The 16,717-nt window shown below is 39.0% G+C and overlaps 1 protein-coding gene across 4 annotated transcripts; it reads left to right on the plus strand.

Moving 5' to 3' along the window:
- The first annotated feature begins 2,137 nt into the window (after positions 1-2,137).
- On the plus strand, positions 2,138-10,171 carry LOC121702934 (natural killer cell receptor 2B4-like). Of its 4 annotated transcripts, none has more exons than XR_006029293.1 (8): positions 2,138-2,274; positions 2,895-3,191; positions 5,470-5,706; positions 6,063-6,155; positions 6,700-6,744; positions 7,044-7,127; positions 7,805-8,032; positions 8,658-10,171. XR_006029293.1 is itself a non-coding variant. In XM_042084229.1 (8 exons), exons 1-7 carry the CDS (start codon positions 2,217-2,219, stop codon positions 7,822-7,824), a joined length of 834 nt encoding a protein of 277 aa, XP_041940163.1. In that variant the 5' UTR covers positions 2,138-2,216; the 3' UTR covers positions 7,825-7,869; positions 8,658-10,171. The 4 variants fall into 4 exon arrangements, 2 of the variants coding, with proteins under 2 accessions (XP_041940163.1, XP_041940162.1); XR_006029299.1 differs by having other exon boundaries at positions 7,805-7,921; XM_042084229.1 differs by having other exon boundaries at positions 7,805-7,869.
- The last annotated feature ends 6,546 nt before the right edge of the window (positions 10,172-16,717 follow it).

Here is a 16,717-nt window from a genome sequence, read left to right on the forward strand (position 1 = left end):
CAGAACGTCCTTCGATGTTCTCATTTCATAAATGGAGAGTTTCTTTGTACATATCCAGGGCTCTAGACAGTAGACATACTATGATGATTTTTTCCTTTTGGACCAGTAGGCATGAATTTTAGGCTTATCAGGATCAACATGTTGTACATAACTAATCACCTCATCATGCAATTTTAATGTTCACATGAATCCAGAACAAAATTAGACAACTCCAAAACAATATCTCAACAATCAAATCTGCTTGGAAAAGCCTAAATTAAAAGAAATCTTGATAAAAGTCTACCTTTAAACAGACTACTGAAAAACATGTACACTTTCTTTCAGACAAGTACCATTATCATAATATGACAAGGTAGCAAGTGGGTATGTAAAGAGTGGGCTAAAAGTTGGTAAGGTATAACAGTAGTGAGGTATCAGTTGGTAAAACAGTAAGGAAGTATCAGTTGGTATATCAGTAGTGAGGTATCTGTTGGTATATCAGTAGTGAGGTATCTGTTGGTATATCAGTAGTGAGGTATCAGTTGGTATATCAGTAGTGAGGTATCAGTTGGTATATCAGTAGTGAGGTATCAGTTGGTATAATAGTAGTGAGGTATCAGTTGGTATAACATATTAAGATAGTTAGATGCTGCTCACTGAAATCTCAGTAAGTCTTGATAAAAAGTTTACATTTCTACAGACCATTAGAAATGCATAACTAGCTTACCTTCCGACAAGTACCATCACTACACCATGATATTGTGACTGGGTAACAAGTGGGTATGTGAAGATGACACTAACAAGAGAGGCGCCTCTGCAGTGGGGCAGGAGAGCAGCACATGTCCTTCATGTTGTAGAGGCAGTGAGATGAGCCAGGGTAGTTTCTGCCTGAGCCTCCCTCCCTCCCGGGACGCTTGTTTTATGGTAGCTCTGCTCTGCTCCTCTCCTCAGTCCATCTGAATCCCATTAGACCAGTGGAATAAATCACTAAATCACAAGGGCAGGCCCCGGCCCAAAACCATCAGTCTGTCATTGACAAAAGTTTTAGTATGCCCTGAGACATTTCTTCAAGCACATAGGCTAACTAGTAGCCTAGAAATCTAGATTCACCCTTTTTTTGCAGCCAGGGTAGCTAACTAGGCTTAGAATTCCCCAAACTCGTGTTAGAAGTGTTCCTCAACTTATAGACAACAACAACAAGCCTATAGTCAGCAAGGAATAATGTCAATGGGCTGGGAATCCACTATGGAGAGAGGAGAGCGTGCCTATGTTCCCACAGCCCTATGTTCACACAGCCCTATATTCTCTAACCCTAACCCACCCACCCACACCTCAGGCCTAACACTAACCCTAACCACCCTAAACCCTATCTCTGACCTTAGAAATGTGGGAACATAGGGCTGACCCCAGAGAGAGCAGTTATCTTTGGGTTTTAATATAAATGAATGCAGCTCTTACACCACAAGAGGGAGCTGAGCCACAAGTATTTTCAGAGCTGTATATATAGATCTATAAACGGCTCTGAGTATTCTGTCATTGAAAACACAATCCATAGGTCTGTTCAATTCTGGTTTATTTTGAATCCACATATTTTCAAACCACAAAATTATTATTATTATTATTATTATTATTATTAATAATAATAATAATAATAATAATAATAATAATAATAATAACTCATAATAATAACTACTAAGAGATCCCCTAAGGATTGTAATGGCTGAGGGGCAGGCCTTGCAGGGTCACATGCTTTTGATAGTGATGACGTTACTGAAATTTGGAGGACATTGGCATCGACACAATGAAACATTCAAAACAATACCAAAAGCTTCAGCAACAAATAATGTTGAGGAGGGAGTTGGGGAAGTTTACAGTTGTGTCAACATCTGCATGGTCCTGTGTTTTGTTCTGTTAACACTATGTCGAGTTTTCTCATAAGGCCATTCTCTGATTCCTCAACTGAAAAGCTATTCTGCCTGTTGGTGTTTTTTCGTTGTTTTGTTTTGTTGTTGTTGTAGTTTTATTTTCTTTAAAAAGACTCTACTGAACAGATATTCTGTCTGTTCAGTATGGTCTTTTTAAAGAAAAAAAAGCAACACTTAGTGGAAAGTTGACAGACTATAATGGTATAATAGGAAGTTGATATGTGCCCCTCCTCCACTGCTATGAGAGCATGACTGGCAATGTGAAAGTATAGACGCAGAACAGAAGAGTCTGTCTTCGGGAGAACACTGAAAATGGCTACTTCAGAATGTATAATGGCTAGTCTTTTGATTTTCACCTCAGTGGCACAAGGTAAGTTTATTAATTATGTTTCTTTTTTGTCCTTTCTTGAGTCATGGGACAACATTTCAGCAGATTTCTTTTATTTTTAATGGCTTCCGCGCCATTGTGGTCCTGTGGTTTTGAGGGAGTTGTCATAACATATTTAACAGTCTTGCTATTGAATTGCTTGACGAAATCTGTTATCCATGAAGTTTTGTCATGTTCCAACCTAGTACTATATCCTTAAAGGTGTTTTCCCTCAGAATCATTCACTTGCAGTACAACATTATCAATGGGGAAATTAGCCATCTTTTGTCATTGAGTTATGTTAGCCTGCAGTGCAAACAGCCTGACCTGACATAACCCTGACATGAGCAACGAGTGCTGGAGTGGTTAAAACCAGCAAGGCACCTTTCAGATCCTTGTTTAATTTGTCAACCTTAGAATAATAAACCTCATGGTAATATAGGTTGGTTAAAGAATTGAAACAACAGAATACTTTCTGGGGGGACTTAGGGAGGCATTTATAACAATCAACACATGCGTTTGCTTTGAACTCAGATAGATATTGACAGGGAATCCTAAACTCATCATGTGTATGTGAACTGTGCTTTGTGACATTCTCTGTCTAATCCAACCTTTTTCTCAAGTCTCTGCAGGTGACATATTTGGCATCAGAGGTGGGTCTATTAGCCTTTCACCAGAGCAAGTAACAAAAGACAAAACAGTAATGTCCATTATCTGGAAACATAACAAGGATAAAGTTGCTGAATGGTTGAAAGGAGATGAAGGTATAACAGTTTTTAGCATCTTCAACTGCTCGGCTACAGTGGACAACCAAACCTGGGTGTTGACCATTTCAAACCTGCAGCCACATTTCAATGGGACTTACTCAGTGGAGATAAACGACAAGGAGAACGACTTGAGAATGCAACTTACTGTTCTTGGTAAGTAAAATGTCTCCCTTTGTCTCAAAATGTAATACAAGACGGTCAGATAGTAGAAGACTATAGGCCCATAGTGTAAGATTATAAAGTGACATGTTTGTTTTTGTGTGTTTTGTGTGTTAAATATTTATGTAGGCCTATTTAATGTAATTGTCTGTGTATATTTTGCAAGATGTCTTTTAGAATTTAAAAAATGTCACAAGTTGATATCATTGTGGCACCATTATCCCCAATCATGAAATACATAAGGAAGTAGTGTCAAGTTTTGAACATATTTGTGTCAAATACTAGTTCTTTTTGTTCCTCCTTCAGTGCATTTTGTGGTCAATTGTTTTCACAGCCTGACACATTTGACACCATCAGTATGTTGGCAAAGTACAACATACTGATGTACTCATGTACCATTTCCAAAAATATTGATTATTTACATGGTGCACCTCTTGCAAAAGCATCAAATTGAACTGCATGCTTTAAAGTAACACTCTTTTTGGGAGATTAACTCATTTGTCATCTACACCAGAGTTAGATAAGAGGACACATACCCCTCTATTCTCTCTGCATGCAACAACCCAGTTTGATACCGCTATCTTAGCTTAGCATAATTCAATGAATGTGGATTGTTCCAGTTATCCTTTCAACCACAAACACACGTGCATTCCTTAGCCATTTCCTATGGCACAGAAAACAACATTGAGCTAATGGTAACTCGGGGATAAACAAAAACGAGAAAAAAAGTTTTAAAAGTGGACTTAGTGGAAGAGCACTACACTAAAGTTTTGTACATTTTCATTATAATTTATCTGCATTAATTTTGAAGCTTTAAGTCTGCTCTAGGAACAGATTGAAAGGGTTTAGAGCACCTTTTTAGCTATAGGCTAACTGGAATAACCCTCTTCTAATGAATTATGCTAAGCTAACAATGTCAGACTGGCAGTGGTGGAATGTAACGAAGTACAAATACTTCGTTACTGTACTTAAGTAAATTTTCCACGTATTTGTACTTTACTTAAGTAACATTTATAGTGCATACTTTTGACTTTTACTTCGTTACATTTTACAGCAATTATCTGTACTTTTACTCCGCTACATTTCTACAACACCATCATTCCTTTTTACGATACATTTTATGATCAGTTTTTTTTTTCTCTCTGACAAACATGTTTGTTTTACCGGGGGGTTGCTACCAAAGATTCTGGAGCGCTACGTGCATTCTTAGAAACATAAGCTTCTAGTCTAGACCAGGCAAAGCGTGAGCTTGTAGCCATCTGCATTCGGTAGGCTATATTCACCAGACCTTGATGCCTTTCTCTGTCTGTTATCTGCAGCGTTAGGGCCTCCTCTCCGATGAGATTGCTATCCGCGGATCAGCGAAGTTACAGGCTATGCCCATGCTTCTGTCACACGTCTGATCATTTGCGGCACAAATGAATGGTAGACTATTAATGAACCGGTGGCCGGAAAAAACGTAACATTTTCCAGATTAGGAAATATTCCTTAATTGTGTGTGATTAAATAAAGATGCATAGCCTACAATTGGGGGGTAGTAACGTGAGCGCTCATTCAATGTCTATGCGTCTGCGCAAGTGAAACTGAACTTAATCATAAAGACACCTTTCTCAGCAACTTTTCTGTTCAATTAGCATAATTGGCATTACGATCCACCCGACGTTTCCCTTGTCTACCCCGTTAAACTTCAGGCTCTCGTGTTTTGCTGAATGATATTACTCAGCAGATCACCCTAGTAGATAACCAGAATTACAGTCTCTAGAATTGTAGGTCACTGGGCCACAGATGGTAAGCACAATTGCATTAACTTAAAACTATCTAGTCGAGTATAACCTAAAACTAGCTTAATTAAAATGCCACAGCCCATACTGATTTTTCCTTTTAGAATATAGATATTAAGAGAATAAATCATTATGCAAATACTTTTACTTTTAATACTTAAAGTACATTTAAAAGCAGGTACTTTTTACTTTTACTTAAGTAGGGTTGTCATTGTGGTACTTTTACTTTTACTAAAGTAAATATTTCTCTGTGTATTTGTACTTTTACTTAAGTACTGAGGTTCAGTACTTCCTCCACCACTGCAGACTGGGTTATAACACACATACCTTAACTCGGAGTTAGCCAGCAAATAAGCCAATTTCCCAAAAATATAGCACATTTATTTCATATAAGGTACTTTTTTCTCAAATGATGAGTTGCTACTAGCACAATACATGCATTGGGTGTCATCACAATCAGATGATATTGTAAAATTCTTGTCCTTGAACAGATCCGGTTAAGGAGCCTAACATCACTACAGACTGCAACTCTACCAGCTGCACCCTGACCTGTGAGGGAGAGGACAGCAGTGAGCACACACAGTTCTCCTGGACAGATAGGAACGGGAACAGGAATAGTGGAAACATGTGGACTGTGGAGAAGAGGTCTGAGGTCTACATCTGTAACTTCAGTAATCCAGTGAGCTGGGCGATCAGAAGCTTCTCTCTGACAGATGACCTTCCTTTAGGTGAGTGTGCTGGGTTATCTGGTTTATCAAGCAGGATATGGCTTTTGTTTTCCTTTTTTTGTTTGTTTCTTTTTTTTTACTGAAAACCAAGTAGTTTCCAGAGGAAGTCCTCTTGAGTGTGAATACACACACACACACACACACACACACACGCACACGCACACACACACACACACATGCCCATCTCTGTGCATCTTTCTTTGTACACCTCTGTTTGTGTGTCTCTACAGTATAAACAGTATATAACTATCTTAGTATATCAGTATATAAATCATATGTCTGCAGCTTAATATTTATGCACAATAATATACTTTATAAAGTGTATTAAACTACACTTTGTGGGCTTTCCTTTGCAGGAATAATTGCTGGAATTGTAGTTGCCATTGTTGGTGGAATTGCTGTTATCTTAATTGTGTTAAGAATCCATCGCTGTAGGAAAAATAGAACTGGTAAGCTATACTTTTACATTTACATTTACAGTTTATTTATTAATTTAGTGGACACTTTTAACAAAAGGGACTTAAGAAAATGAGGATTAACATTCAAGCTACATTGCAAAGGAGACCTTAAGGTACCAGTCCTACTTCACAAACACAACAAGACTGTCAGAGGCTGTAGTTCAGAAGCTTAGTAAAAGTGTACTCAAAGAAGAAAGTGGTAAAAGAAGAATGAGGTTGAAGGAAGTTGTTTCTATTGAACAACTGTTCAATTCAACTCCCCAAGCCGCATCCGCACCCTCATCACACACACACACACACACACACATATATACACACATGCACACACATAAACACACACACACACACACACACACACACACACACACACACACACACATATACACACATGCACACACATACACACACACACACATGCACACACACACACACACACTCATGCACATATGCATGCCATGCACATCCACATTTTATAATTTAGAATTTAGAATTATGCAAGGAAGCCCCAGGACTTATTTTTCTTCTGTGACACCAGGAATGTACACTCCAGCAACTGCAGATCTATCAAGGAAAGTTGCAGGTGAGATGAAACATTTTGTAGCAGTCTGTTTATAAACATTTTTATAACAGACTGTTAGTTTCTCATTACTCATAGGGTGTTCATAGAATATAACAAAAAAAGACATAACAACCATACTGCCATAGAACTTTTTTTGGATGTTTCCCAGCAAACACATAGTTGCATACTCTTTTTTAGGTCTGTCATGTAACAGGACCATTGCATTAAGCATGCACATTTATACTGGACAAGTCCATTTGTCTGTGTAATATCAGGATTTAAGCAAACAGATCTATGTGTATCTCTGTATTCTTTGTCAGACCCATCAAGCATCATGAATGGGCATGTTGTTGTGAATGTACAGAATGGTAGTGCGCCACAGGAAACACCTAACCTGACTGAGGGTAAGATCGGCACTGTGTCACAATGATCCTGTGTAAATTGTGGTGATTTTTTGATTATGTCAGATGGTATATACATTACATGTGACTCAGACACTAGTCAACAGTTAGGTCTGGGCATATTCATGAAATTCTGTTTTTGCAAATACGGACATCTCGGACCATCTACTGAACTTGGTTCACCATCATGGATGATGTTGAGAGCATCTTTGTTAATTTGCATAACTGCTATTTGATTGGCTGGTACATTTTCCAATTTCTGACATGAGCAACGCAAACACAGCAATGCAACACTTCAATGCATGATGTTAGCCCATGGATGGACCCGAGAGACATTTTCTAAAAAATGTGATAAGAAAACAGCATGTGCTTTGAAAACGACTTGTTATACTACGATGTGTGTTAGTCTTCTATAAAATGTGCCATTCCAACTACAATTTATCTTTCAATAATATAAACTGTGTGTATATCTTTTATTTCTTACACTCGTGAACTAATAAGGCTACTAAACTGAAACAAAGAATGTTATCTTTTAAAACATTTTGATGAATTCAACTCTCAGTATAAATAAATGTGTAAATGTGTTATCTATCTGCATGGCCCTGCGTGTAAATGTGCATGATAAACCAGAAGTTTGTATCAGAAAGATCACATCAGAATTTATTTATTTTTTAATTCAGGTGGATCAGATGGTCCTTGAGCAGATCAGATCAGATCCTTGAGTATGTTTCCAATGCAGAGAATGGTAATGCACCTCATGAAGTATCAATCGAACTGGATGGTATGACCTCTGCTGTGTGAGAAACCCCTCTTGCAATCTTGCTTAGTGTAACTGCTGGTACTTACTGCTGACAAGACATATCTACCAGATAAAAAAAAAAGTTTGTGTGTCTACAGTATGTGCGAATGTGAGTATTTGTATGTATACTTACAGTATGTCTTTACGTGTGTGTGTGTGTGTGTGTGTGTGTGTGTGTGTGTGTGTGTGTGTGTGTGTGTGTGTGTGTGTGTGTGTGTGGATGTGTTATATGGGTGTCTGTGGGTGCGTGTATGTGTATTTTGTGTAGTATGCGAGTATGCACATGTGTGGGAATATGTTTGTATGCCTACTGTACGGTTCACGTGTGACCGTATCTTGTTCCCCTTTGTATTTCACAAGAAAATGACTCAGCCTAATCAGAACTGCATATTATAATTACCTACTCTTGAGCGCAAGTACGTCCCACATATGATTCATCACCACAACACAGAATGAGCTACTAACAATGTGTGAAGTATGTAGCTGTCCAAACTGTTAATGTTGTGTTCCTGTAATGGGCTGTTTTTCAGAGGTAGCGTTCAAAAGATAGAGCTGGTGACATGAAGTGGATTATCTAGTCTGATAATCATTAGTGATACCTCACGATCACAATGATCCCCTTGCATTGTTACAAAGATGAGCAGTACAATATTGAATCATAACCTAGCTAAACCTGTGTGTGTGTGTGTGTGTGTGTGTGTGTGTGTGTGTGTGTGTGTGTGTGTGTGCTCCAGCAATTACCAAAGAGCCAAAGCTTGACACCTCAAAGAGGAAGGAAGTAGAGATTGGGCAACCCCCCATCTATGACTAAAGATGTCTTCGAAGAGAACTCTATCACAAGGTCTTCTGGGTACTTTCCAAAGTCCATGTTGCTGTATTCAACGCTCCTCCAACATTCAGCATGAGCAACTTGAAAATCTTAAAGGATTGTATTTATTGACCTGAGATGGCAGCTTGTTAGAATTGTTTTTATATACCTAATATGAAAGTGTACAGTTGACTGTATCGCAGCAGTGGAAAATCAGTATTTTTGCAGATGCCATCATCCAGAGAGTTCAAGTTATTTTTTGTGTTAACTGTCAGTCACAAAATCATAATAGATGCCATTTCCCTTAACTAGTACCAACTGAAGACTGTTTAGACACTATCTACAGCTGCTCTTCATGCTTAATCTAACATCTAATCTAATCTAACTATGATCAAATGGCTGTCAGCTTGTGAAGACCTGACAAGAGCCACATGGAGTGTTCATTTGTGACTACTGGAAAAGACTTTCATCCACTTTACCTCACTGTCCAAAAACATTCTCTGCTGCTTATTTGTTAGAGACATTGTCCATTTGATACAGACATTGTTGTTGAACCATCTCCTCACAGTTGAGACAGTACAGTAGTTACAGACTGTTGTTTGTCATAGAAAATAGATCCACATTTCATCTCAAATACATGACATTTCACGTTCATGACCCTGACTTTACAGAGCAGCGTTTGAGGTCCCATTTCTAGTTTTTGATAAACTTTTTACTGATTTTAAAAACATAAAGTGGGTGGGGTGAAGGCAAGATGGTTACAATCAAAGTTTTTTCTTGACTAAGACATTATGACATAAGACAAATGATCAGTCCATAGAGCTGGGTATAGTAGAGCATTGATATATCAAATACCTAGACTTAGAAGTCTAGGCTGTGGGGCAAGTTAGGTCAGTAATATGTAAATGTAATGCTTTGAACAGGTGTTTGCACTTTAATGGGGGTGGCAGCGGGGGAGGCTGGGCTGTTACTGTGGGTGAACTCATGAACTGTAGGCAACACTGTGGTTCAGTGTGTGGGTCAGGGTGGGTCCAGTGTTCACAACTTTAGAGGGTGTAACAGGTTCTGTCGGAAGCTGTGACCCACCCGGTGATCCGATCCACCCCATGCCGTTTTGATGATGCTGTATAGCCTTGCTCTTTTCAGAGCCATGGAGTGATGGCTACGTGATGGATTTAGTGGGGCAACTGTCGACACCAAAGAATGCGAAGCTCTGAACCGTCTCTTATCGTTGTTTATGAGATGGTGGTTGTTGTGTTTTCGTCTCCTGATTATTATTTCTTTTCTTTCCATTGGGTTAAGAAAGAGTTTGGGTTAAGAAAGAGTTTTTTACTATTATAAGGCTTTTGTGCAAAAAGAGACTGAGATGACTAAATGGCCTACTTCACTTTATCCACTGGGATGCACTTGTCCATGAAAATAATAAAGTTGTTTACTCTACTTCTTCTAATGATATCTGTGTCTGAGATGTTATCTGCATGTCCATCTATCTTGTATGTCTGGTGAGCCAATTTTTTTTTTATTCTATTCTATTCTATTCTATTCTATTCTATTCTATTCTGATGTTTGAATAAATAACAAAAATAATAAAAAGGCTTTGCATTAAACAGTAGTGCATGGGACATTCTTATTAATTGTACAGACAATTGCTGCTTACTGTATACTGCTGTTAGATGGGCCATTTGTCTTGTGTTTGTGACCATTAGTTGGTGCTTTTTTAAGTTAATTTGACACATGATCTTTGAAATCTAACCTCAGTGTTAATAACCTTGGAGGTTTTGCTAATATACTGTTTATGCTTTTTTGTATATCAACCCACTGTTCTAAAAATTAGAACTAAAAAAAATCCAAGGAGACACGCTCGTGGGGCAGTCGTGGCCTACTGGTTTAGGCTTCGGGCTTGGGTTGCCAGTTCGATCCCAGACCAGTGGGAACGGCTGAAGTGCCCTTGAGCAAGGCACCTACAGTAACCTTCACTGCTCCCTGAGTGCCGCTGTAGCAAGGCAGCTCACTGCTCCGGGTTAGTGTGTGCTACACCTCACTGTGTGTTCACTGTGTGCTCTGTGTGTTCACTAATTCACGGATGGGATAAATGCAGAGACCAAATTCCTTGTATACGCAAGTATACTTGGCCTACAAACCTGATTTCACATTTACATTTACGCTGAGACAAGAGTTGCTGATGACAGTAGAGCCTTTATTTACAAAACTACAACAGGGACACAGCCTCGACCAAGTCTAAGCTAATGAAGCTAGGAGGAGTACTGATGTTTTCCAGAAGATTCAAACCAAGTGAGACCTATGCAAAATCTGAGTCTGTCTTTTATCCTCTCAACAGGGGTCTGAGGATGTAAAACATCCCATCAGAATTTGGTGCTTGCCCCTTTACCAGATAATTGACACTCTGGCGAACCAATCGGGGCTCCTTAAACGAAAACTGTTGCTCAAGATCTGCTGGAATTTCGATAAAGTTAGTTTTGCCTTACATCATCCACATGTTCAGAACAAGATGTCCTTGGGATTGGAATCAGATTCAGGCCTACAGGTTTTGTGTCTCACCCATTCTAGTGTATTAACCAGTACAGCATGTGCCAATGTGCATGTGCCCATGGGTTCCACGTGAGGAGATTCACCGTGGTTGTGGTCAATAATACTGTATATAAGTCTATTCAGGTATTTACTACACAGTCCTTCTTACAGTCCTTTAACATTTACTATTTGGATGAAGACATTGTTTTTATAACATTGTTGTTGTTCCAGACCCTGTCTGAGAGATAGGCCTACCCGGCTTTATATCTTTACAACCAGGGAGTAGCTATCAGGAAGTGTAGCATTTACAAACACGTGGCCATCTAGCGCGGGACAAGTTTCTTCTTATTTGCATTTTTTGTTTGGTTTATGCCGTTGTTTTCAGGTAAGGCAACTTTGCTGTTCGTTGTTGTTAGATATAATCTAATCAAATCAACGGACTTGAAGGGAACGATTCAGTATAGTTTCACTTTCATAGGTCTAAATAGCCAGTAGCCTCCACTGAGACATGCTTCCTCAAAGTCAATCTTACATACATTCAAAAGGCATTTAAAGGAGAATTCCGGTGTGATATTGACCTAAAGTGTGTTGAAACATGATACCGAGTGTGAACGTATGTCTCATAGCCCATCTCGGCTTGTCCCCTGCACTCCAAAATCTGGCGCTAGTTAGCCGATGCTACCAACAGCTTTTTCAATGGTGGTGCTTCGGCATCGGGCTAGCCATGCAAATAAATCACTGTTTTACACCATTTACGAGGCTCAATGTATCTCCACACTTCATTATAGACTTCCGAGGGCCCTGACATTTAAAACGAGACATTGAGAACTTTGAAAAAGCACTGGTAGTTTACTTACAAGACGATTTATACAGACAGTATCTTCATGCAATATGTGTCTACATATTGGTGATGTGGTTAGGGGTTCCCCGCCTTCACTGTGAGGCGCTTTGAGTGTAGATAAATGTAATGTGCTGTTGTTGATGTTGTTAGTTTCTTGGTTTTCTGTGGGGGAATAACTGCACGTTGGTGTTCAAGTCATATTAATGTTGATATGTCCTACAACTACAATGTTATTACTTTATTATGGACTCTCAGCTTGCCACAATATAGTACTTGTTGTAATCAGCGCCCTCCGCAGGTTTGTGGTATATGTGCAGTATGTTCGGGAGTGAGGAGTGCCACGTTGTTTAGAAGGTCTTTGTTGGGACGCGAGTCTCAGAGAAAATAACCAGCCTCCAGCCTTGGCAATACCTGGACTCAATTCGGAACCCAGTAGATGACCTGACAAGAGGTAAGTCACTGGCTAAATTGTCGAAACCTAATATATACGGCCAAAATTCGCTTTAATGAATGAATTTCCTTAAGGACCCCCGTTCCTACTTCAACCACCTGATGAGTGGTCAACCAGACCGCCCTCTGTTCCAGAGAAGATACTGGGGGAGAGAAGGAGAGACGCCGGCGCAGCTCAGATGTCTTCTTAATTTAAAACATTTTTGATGTCTTCTTAATTTAAAACATTTTTGATGTCTTCTTAATTTAAGAAGACATCTGAGCTGCACCGGCGTCTCTCCTTCTCTCTAAAATAGACACATAGACACACACACACACACAAACTAGTATGTAAACAAGTTTGCTTCAGTTGAATATTCTACAATGGGTAGTGTGACTTTTTAGTTTAATCTTACAGATGCTGCTCATATCACAGGTATGGGGTGAATAGACAGTCCATCACTCTGGAAGTACCAAACACACATGTGGAGTCTATTGAGTGGACACACAATGGTACAGTTATTGTTCTTTGGGATGAAGGAAAGTTTCCAAGCTACCATTATCAGAACCTGGAGCTGCACAATGAAACTTGTTCTTTAATCATCTCAAATCTCCAGGCAAATTGTAGTGGACTATACTCGCTTTCCATAAATGACCACATTTTCTGAACCACATTTCCCCTTGGGGATTTCCCCTTGGGGATCAATAAAGTATCTATCTATCTATCTATCTATCTATCTATCTATCTATCTATCTATCATCTAGTAATCACTTATCAGCTTACAGTAAAAGGTGAGGATTAATCTTTCTTTTACTTTTAGAGAGATCAAATCAGATGTTATTTAATGTATTTAACATTAGAAATTTCATTATTAATAAACTGGAATTGAGTGCTGTCAAACTCAGTTACATTGTCTGATTATCTTTTCACAGATCATGACTGGGAGCCCTCTATTATAAAGCATACCAGCTGTGTCCTAACTTGGACCATAACAGACACTCCCTACCGTGAAAACACTCGGGTCTCGTGGACTAATAACAGAGAGCAAAATATGTCTGGTCCAGTTTGGGTTGTGAAGAAGAGTGAGCACCTGAATGTGATCTACATCTGCATCATCAGTGGCTCGAGGGCCAAGAGCATCTCAGGGAAAGACTTGTTCCCAAACTCATACTCATTTTCAGGTTAGTGAAGACACTGCACATCTCACTTTGAGAATGTTGGTAATATGTGTTTAATGTAATACAAGGATACAAGGAAGTTTATTGTCACATGCATATAGTTACTGGAGAGGGGGAGGATTGGGATTGGGGGGGGGGGGGGCACCAACAAGGAGCACCCAAGAGCAACAGGGGCAAGGAAAAACTCCCTTACCAAGGAAGAAACCTTGGGCAGATCCACGGCTCAAGGGGCTAACCCAACTGCCAGGGGTCTTGGTGTGTGTGTTGGGGGGATGACAGGGGAGATGGGATAGTGTGCTGTGTATGTGGGGAGAGGGCAGTGTGCAATATGTGTGTTGGAGAAGCTTCCTCATGAGACAATGTGCTGTGTATTGGGGGGAATGAACGGATCCTATGGAAAAGTACAATTCCAGCCGTTCATTCCACCTCACAGGATTGCCATTGCAACAACACGTCATCAGTTTACGGTAAAACTTAGTTTTTACATTCATCGTGTTGTTTTAATGTTCTGTTGTAAGGAAAGATTGCATTCACATGGCATTTCAGTATCATGTTTGTGTAAATGTAATGTGGCAAAGCACTATTTGATTCTGATCTGACCATACTGTAGATGCATGAGGATCTTAAACTTACTCATCAGAGCTCAATTGAAACATGTACAGGTATCCTTCTTATGATTCTTTTGTTGTAATTCCTTTGTAGGTCACACTTCCATGGCTGTATCAATATTCTTTGGTGTTCTGATACCAGTACTGCTCATACTGTCACTTGTTTACATGCACAAGGTATGTTTGTTTGGTCATTGTAGGCCTACAGTACATACACATTGAAAGTGACAGTTCTCCAAAATGTCATTCGTAATCATAGGAACTGTCCTGGAATGTTTTGGGTTAATAGCCAATCCCACAGGGCCTTTTTAACTCAAAAACAATTTTAGAAACCCCACAAAGTTTAATTTTCCCATTCATTCATTTATTTCTCTCAGTAGATCATTGTGGTAGTTGTAATAATAACTACTTGATTGAGGCACTCATACTGTTGTCACATATGTGGTCATATCATTTGTTGACAGACACTATTCCAGTGTTCCAGTGAATGTGGACCACACAAGAAACAACAATGAACTTGTAATAGTGCATTTCGACCATGGCAACGGTAACAACAATGATCATGTTACAGAGCATGTGGACCATTGCAACGGAAGCAACAATGAGCATGTTACAGAGCATATGGACCATGGCGACGGAAGCAACAATGAGCATATTACAGTGTATGTGGACCATGGCAACGGAAATATCAATGAGCATGTTACAGGACCATGAAGTGTGTGTTACAAGGCATGGACATCAAAACAATAAAATTGTTTCACTGCATGGTGACCATGGAAATGGAAACAACAGTGAACATGTTACAGTGCATGTGGACCATAGCAAAAGAAACAATGAGTCTGTTACAATCCATGGGGACCATGGAAACAAACACAATGAGTGTGTTAGAGCATGAAAATGAAAACAACAATGTGTGTGTTGCATTGCATGTTGACCATTGATGGAAACATTGATGAGATGTAGTATAAAACTACGTAAGTAGTTTTTAAAGCACATGCTGTTTTCTTATCACATTTTTTAGAAAATGTCTCTCGGGTCCATCCATGGACTAACATCATGCATTGAAGTGTTGCATTGCTGTGTTTGCGTTGCTCATGTCAGAAATTGGAAAATGTATCAGCCAGTCAAATGGCAATTATGCAAATGAACAAATATGCTCTCAACATCATCCAAGCTGGTGAACCAAGTTTAGTAGATGAAAGTTGGTGAAAAATAGACACTGTTGGCTACACTATAAAAAGCCCTTATTGTAACCCCAAAACACATTTGAAATTACAAGCCAACTATCTAACATTAGCAAGTTAGCAAGCTTACCCTCCACTGCCAGCTAACAGCGGTGACAAGTTAATCACCTGTCAATCTCGCTTCAATGCATACACTCCACCAAACATTTGGGAAATCCACTGGCTTAAGGAAGCATGTGAATGGTCACCATAACTCCATCTGCATCCAGAATGAAGATTCCAGATTATGTTTTTGTTTTTTTGCTTTTATTACCAATTATTAATAGTATTTGGACTTTAACAATGCCTCTCATCACAAAAAAGCAAACTACATAAAGTAGGGAATTAACTATAGGAACTTTAAAACATAAACATACACATAATGTACACTTTTGATTTCACTGTAATGCTACAATAAGTTTGCCATAATACACCTCTACAGTCACCTGACTTACATTTTTTGTTATATTTTTCACTTATTCTTGCACTATTTTTTGGATTTCTGTTCATTTTGTTTTTATGTATGAAAAGCACGCTGAACATTAAATATGATAATCATGTAAAAAGCTTGCCTATTTTATTTAGGCATATTTATTTAAACTTAATTTATATCAGACCTGTTTGAGTAATGGATATTGTATTGTAAGCCGGCCATTATCGGAAAATAAGTCCTGTCAGCACGAACAGGACCCTACAATATGAAAATGTGCACATCATAAACACAGAGCCATAGAAAACAGAATTTATGTTAGGCTACAACTTTTCTTGTTCATACATTCAGAGACAGTGAAAGTTGACATGCATGGTGATTACACAATGTATGGAGATATTGTGGTATCTTCAGGATTGTTTCTGCGGATGTTATTTAACAGTTTTTACCCAGTTGTTTACTCTAGGTCTAGAAGATCACCAATGAAACCTGAGCTTTTTAATCTAAATCGCTTGAGTAAATGCATATGCCAAATCAGTAAATATAATGTATAGGGTCATGTCCTGTGAGCCTCAGAGGCTCTAATCTATGCCAGCTTTGTGTAGACGCTGCACTTTCACTCTGCTCTGGTAAAGGCTTGAGATATATTTCATTTTCACAGTTGATGAATTGATAGCCTAATGTTAACCGCAACAATTCAAATGACCGGCATTGTTCTCCCAGAGAGGAAGCTAGATATATGATCAC

Source organism: Alosa sapidissima, chromosome 2, assembly GCF_018492685.1.
Source record: "Alosa sapidissima isolate fAloSap1 chromosome 2, fAloSap1.pri, whole genome shotgun sequence".
Lineage (NCBI taxonomy): Eukaryota > Metazoa > Chordata > Actinopteri > Clupeiformes > Clupeidae > Alosa > Alosa sapidissima.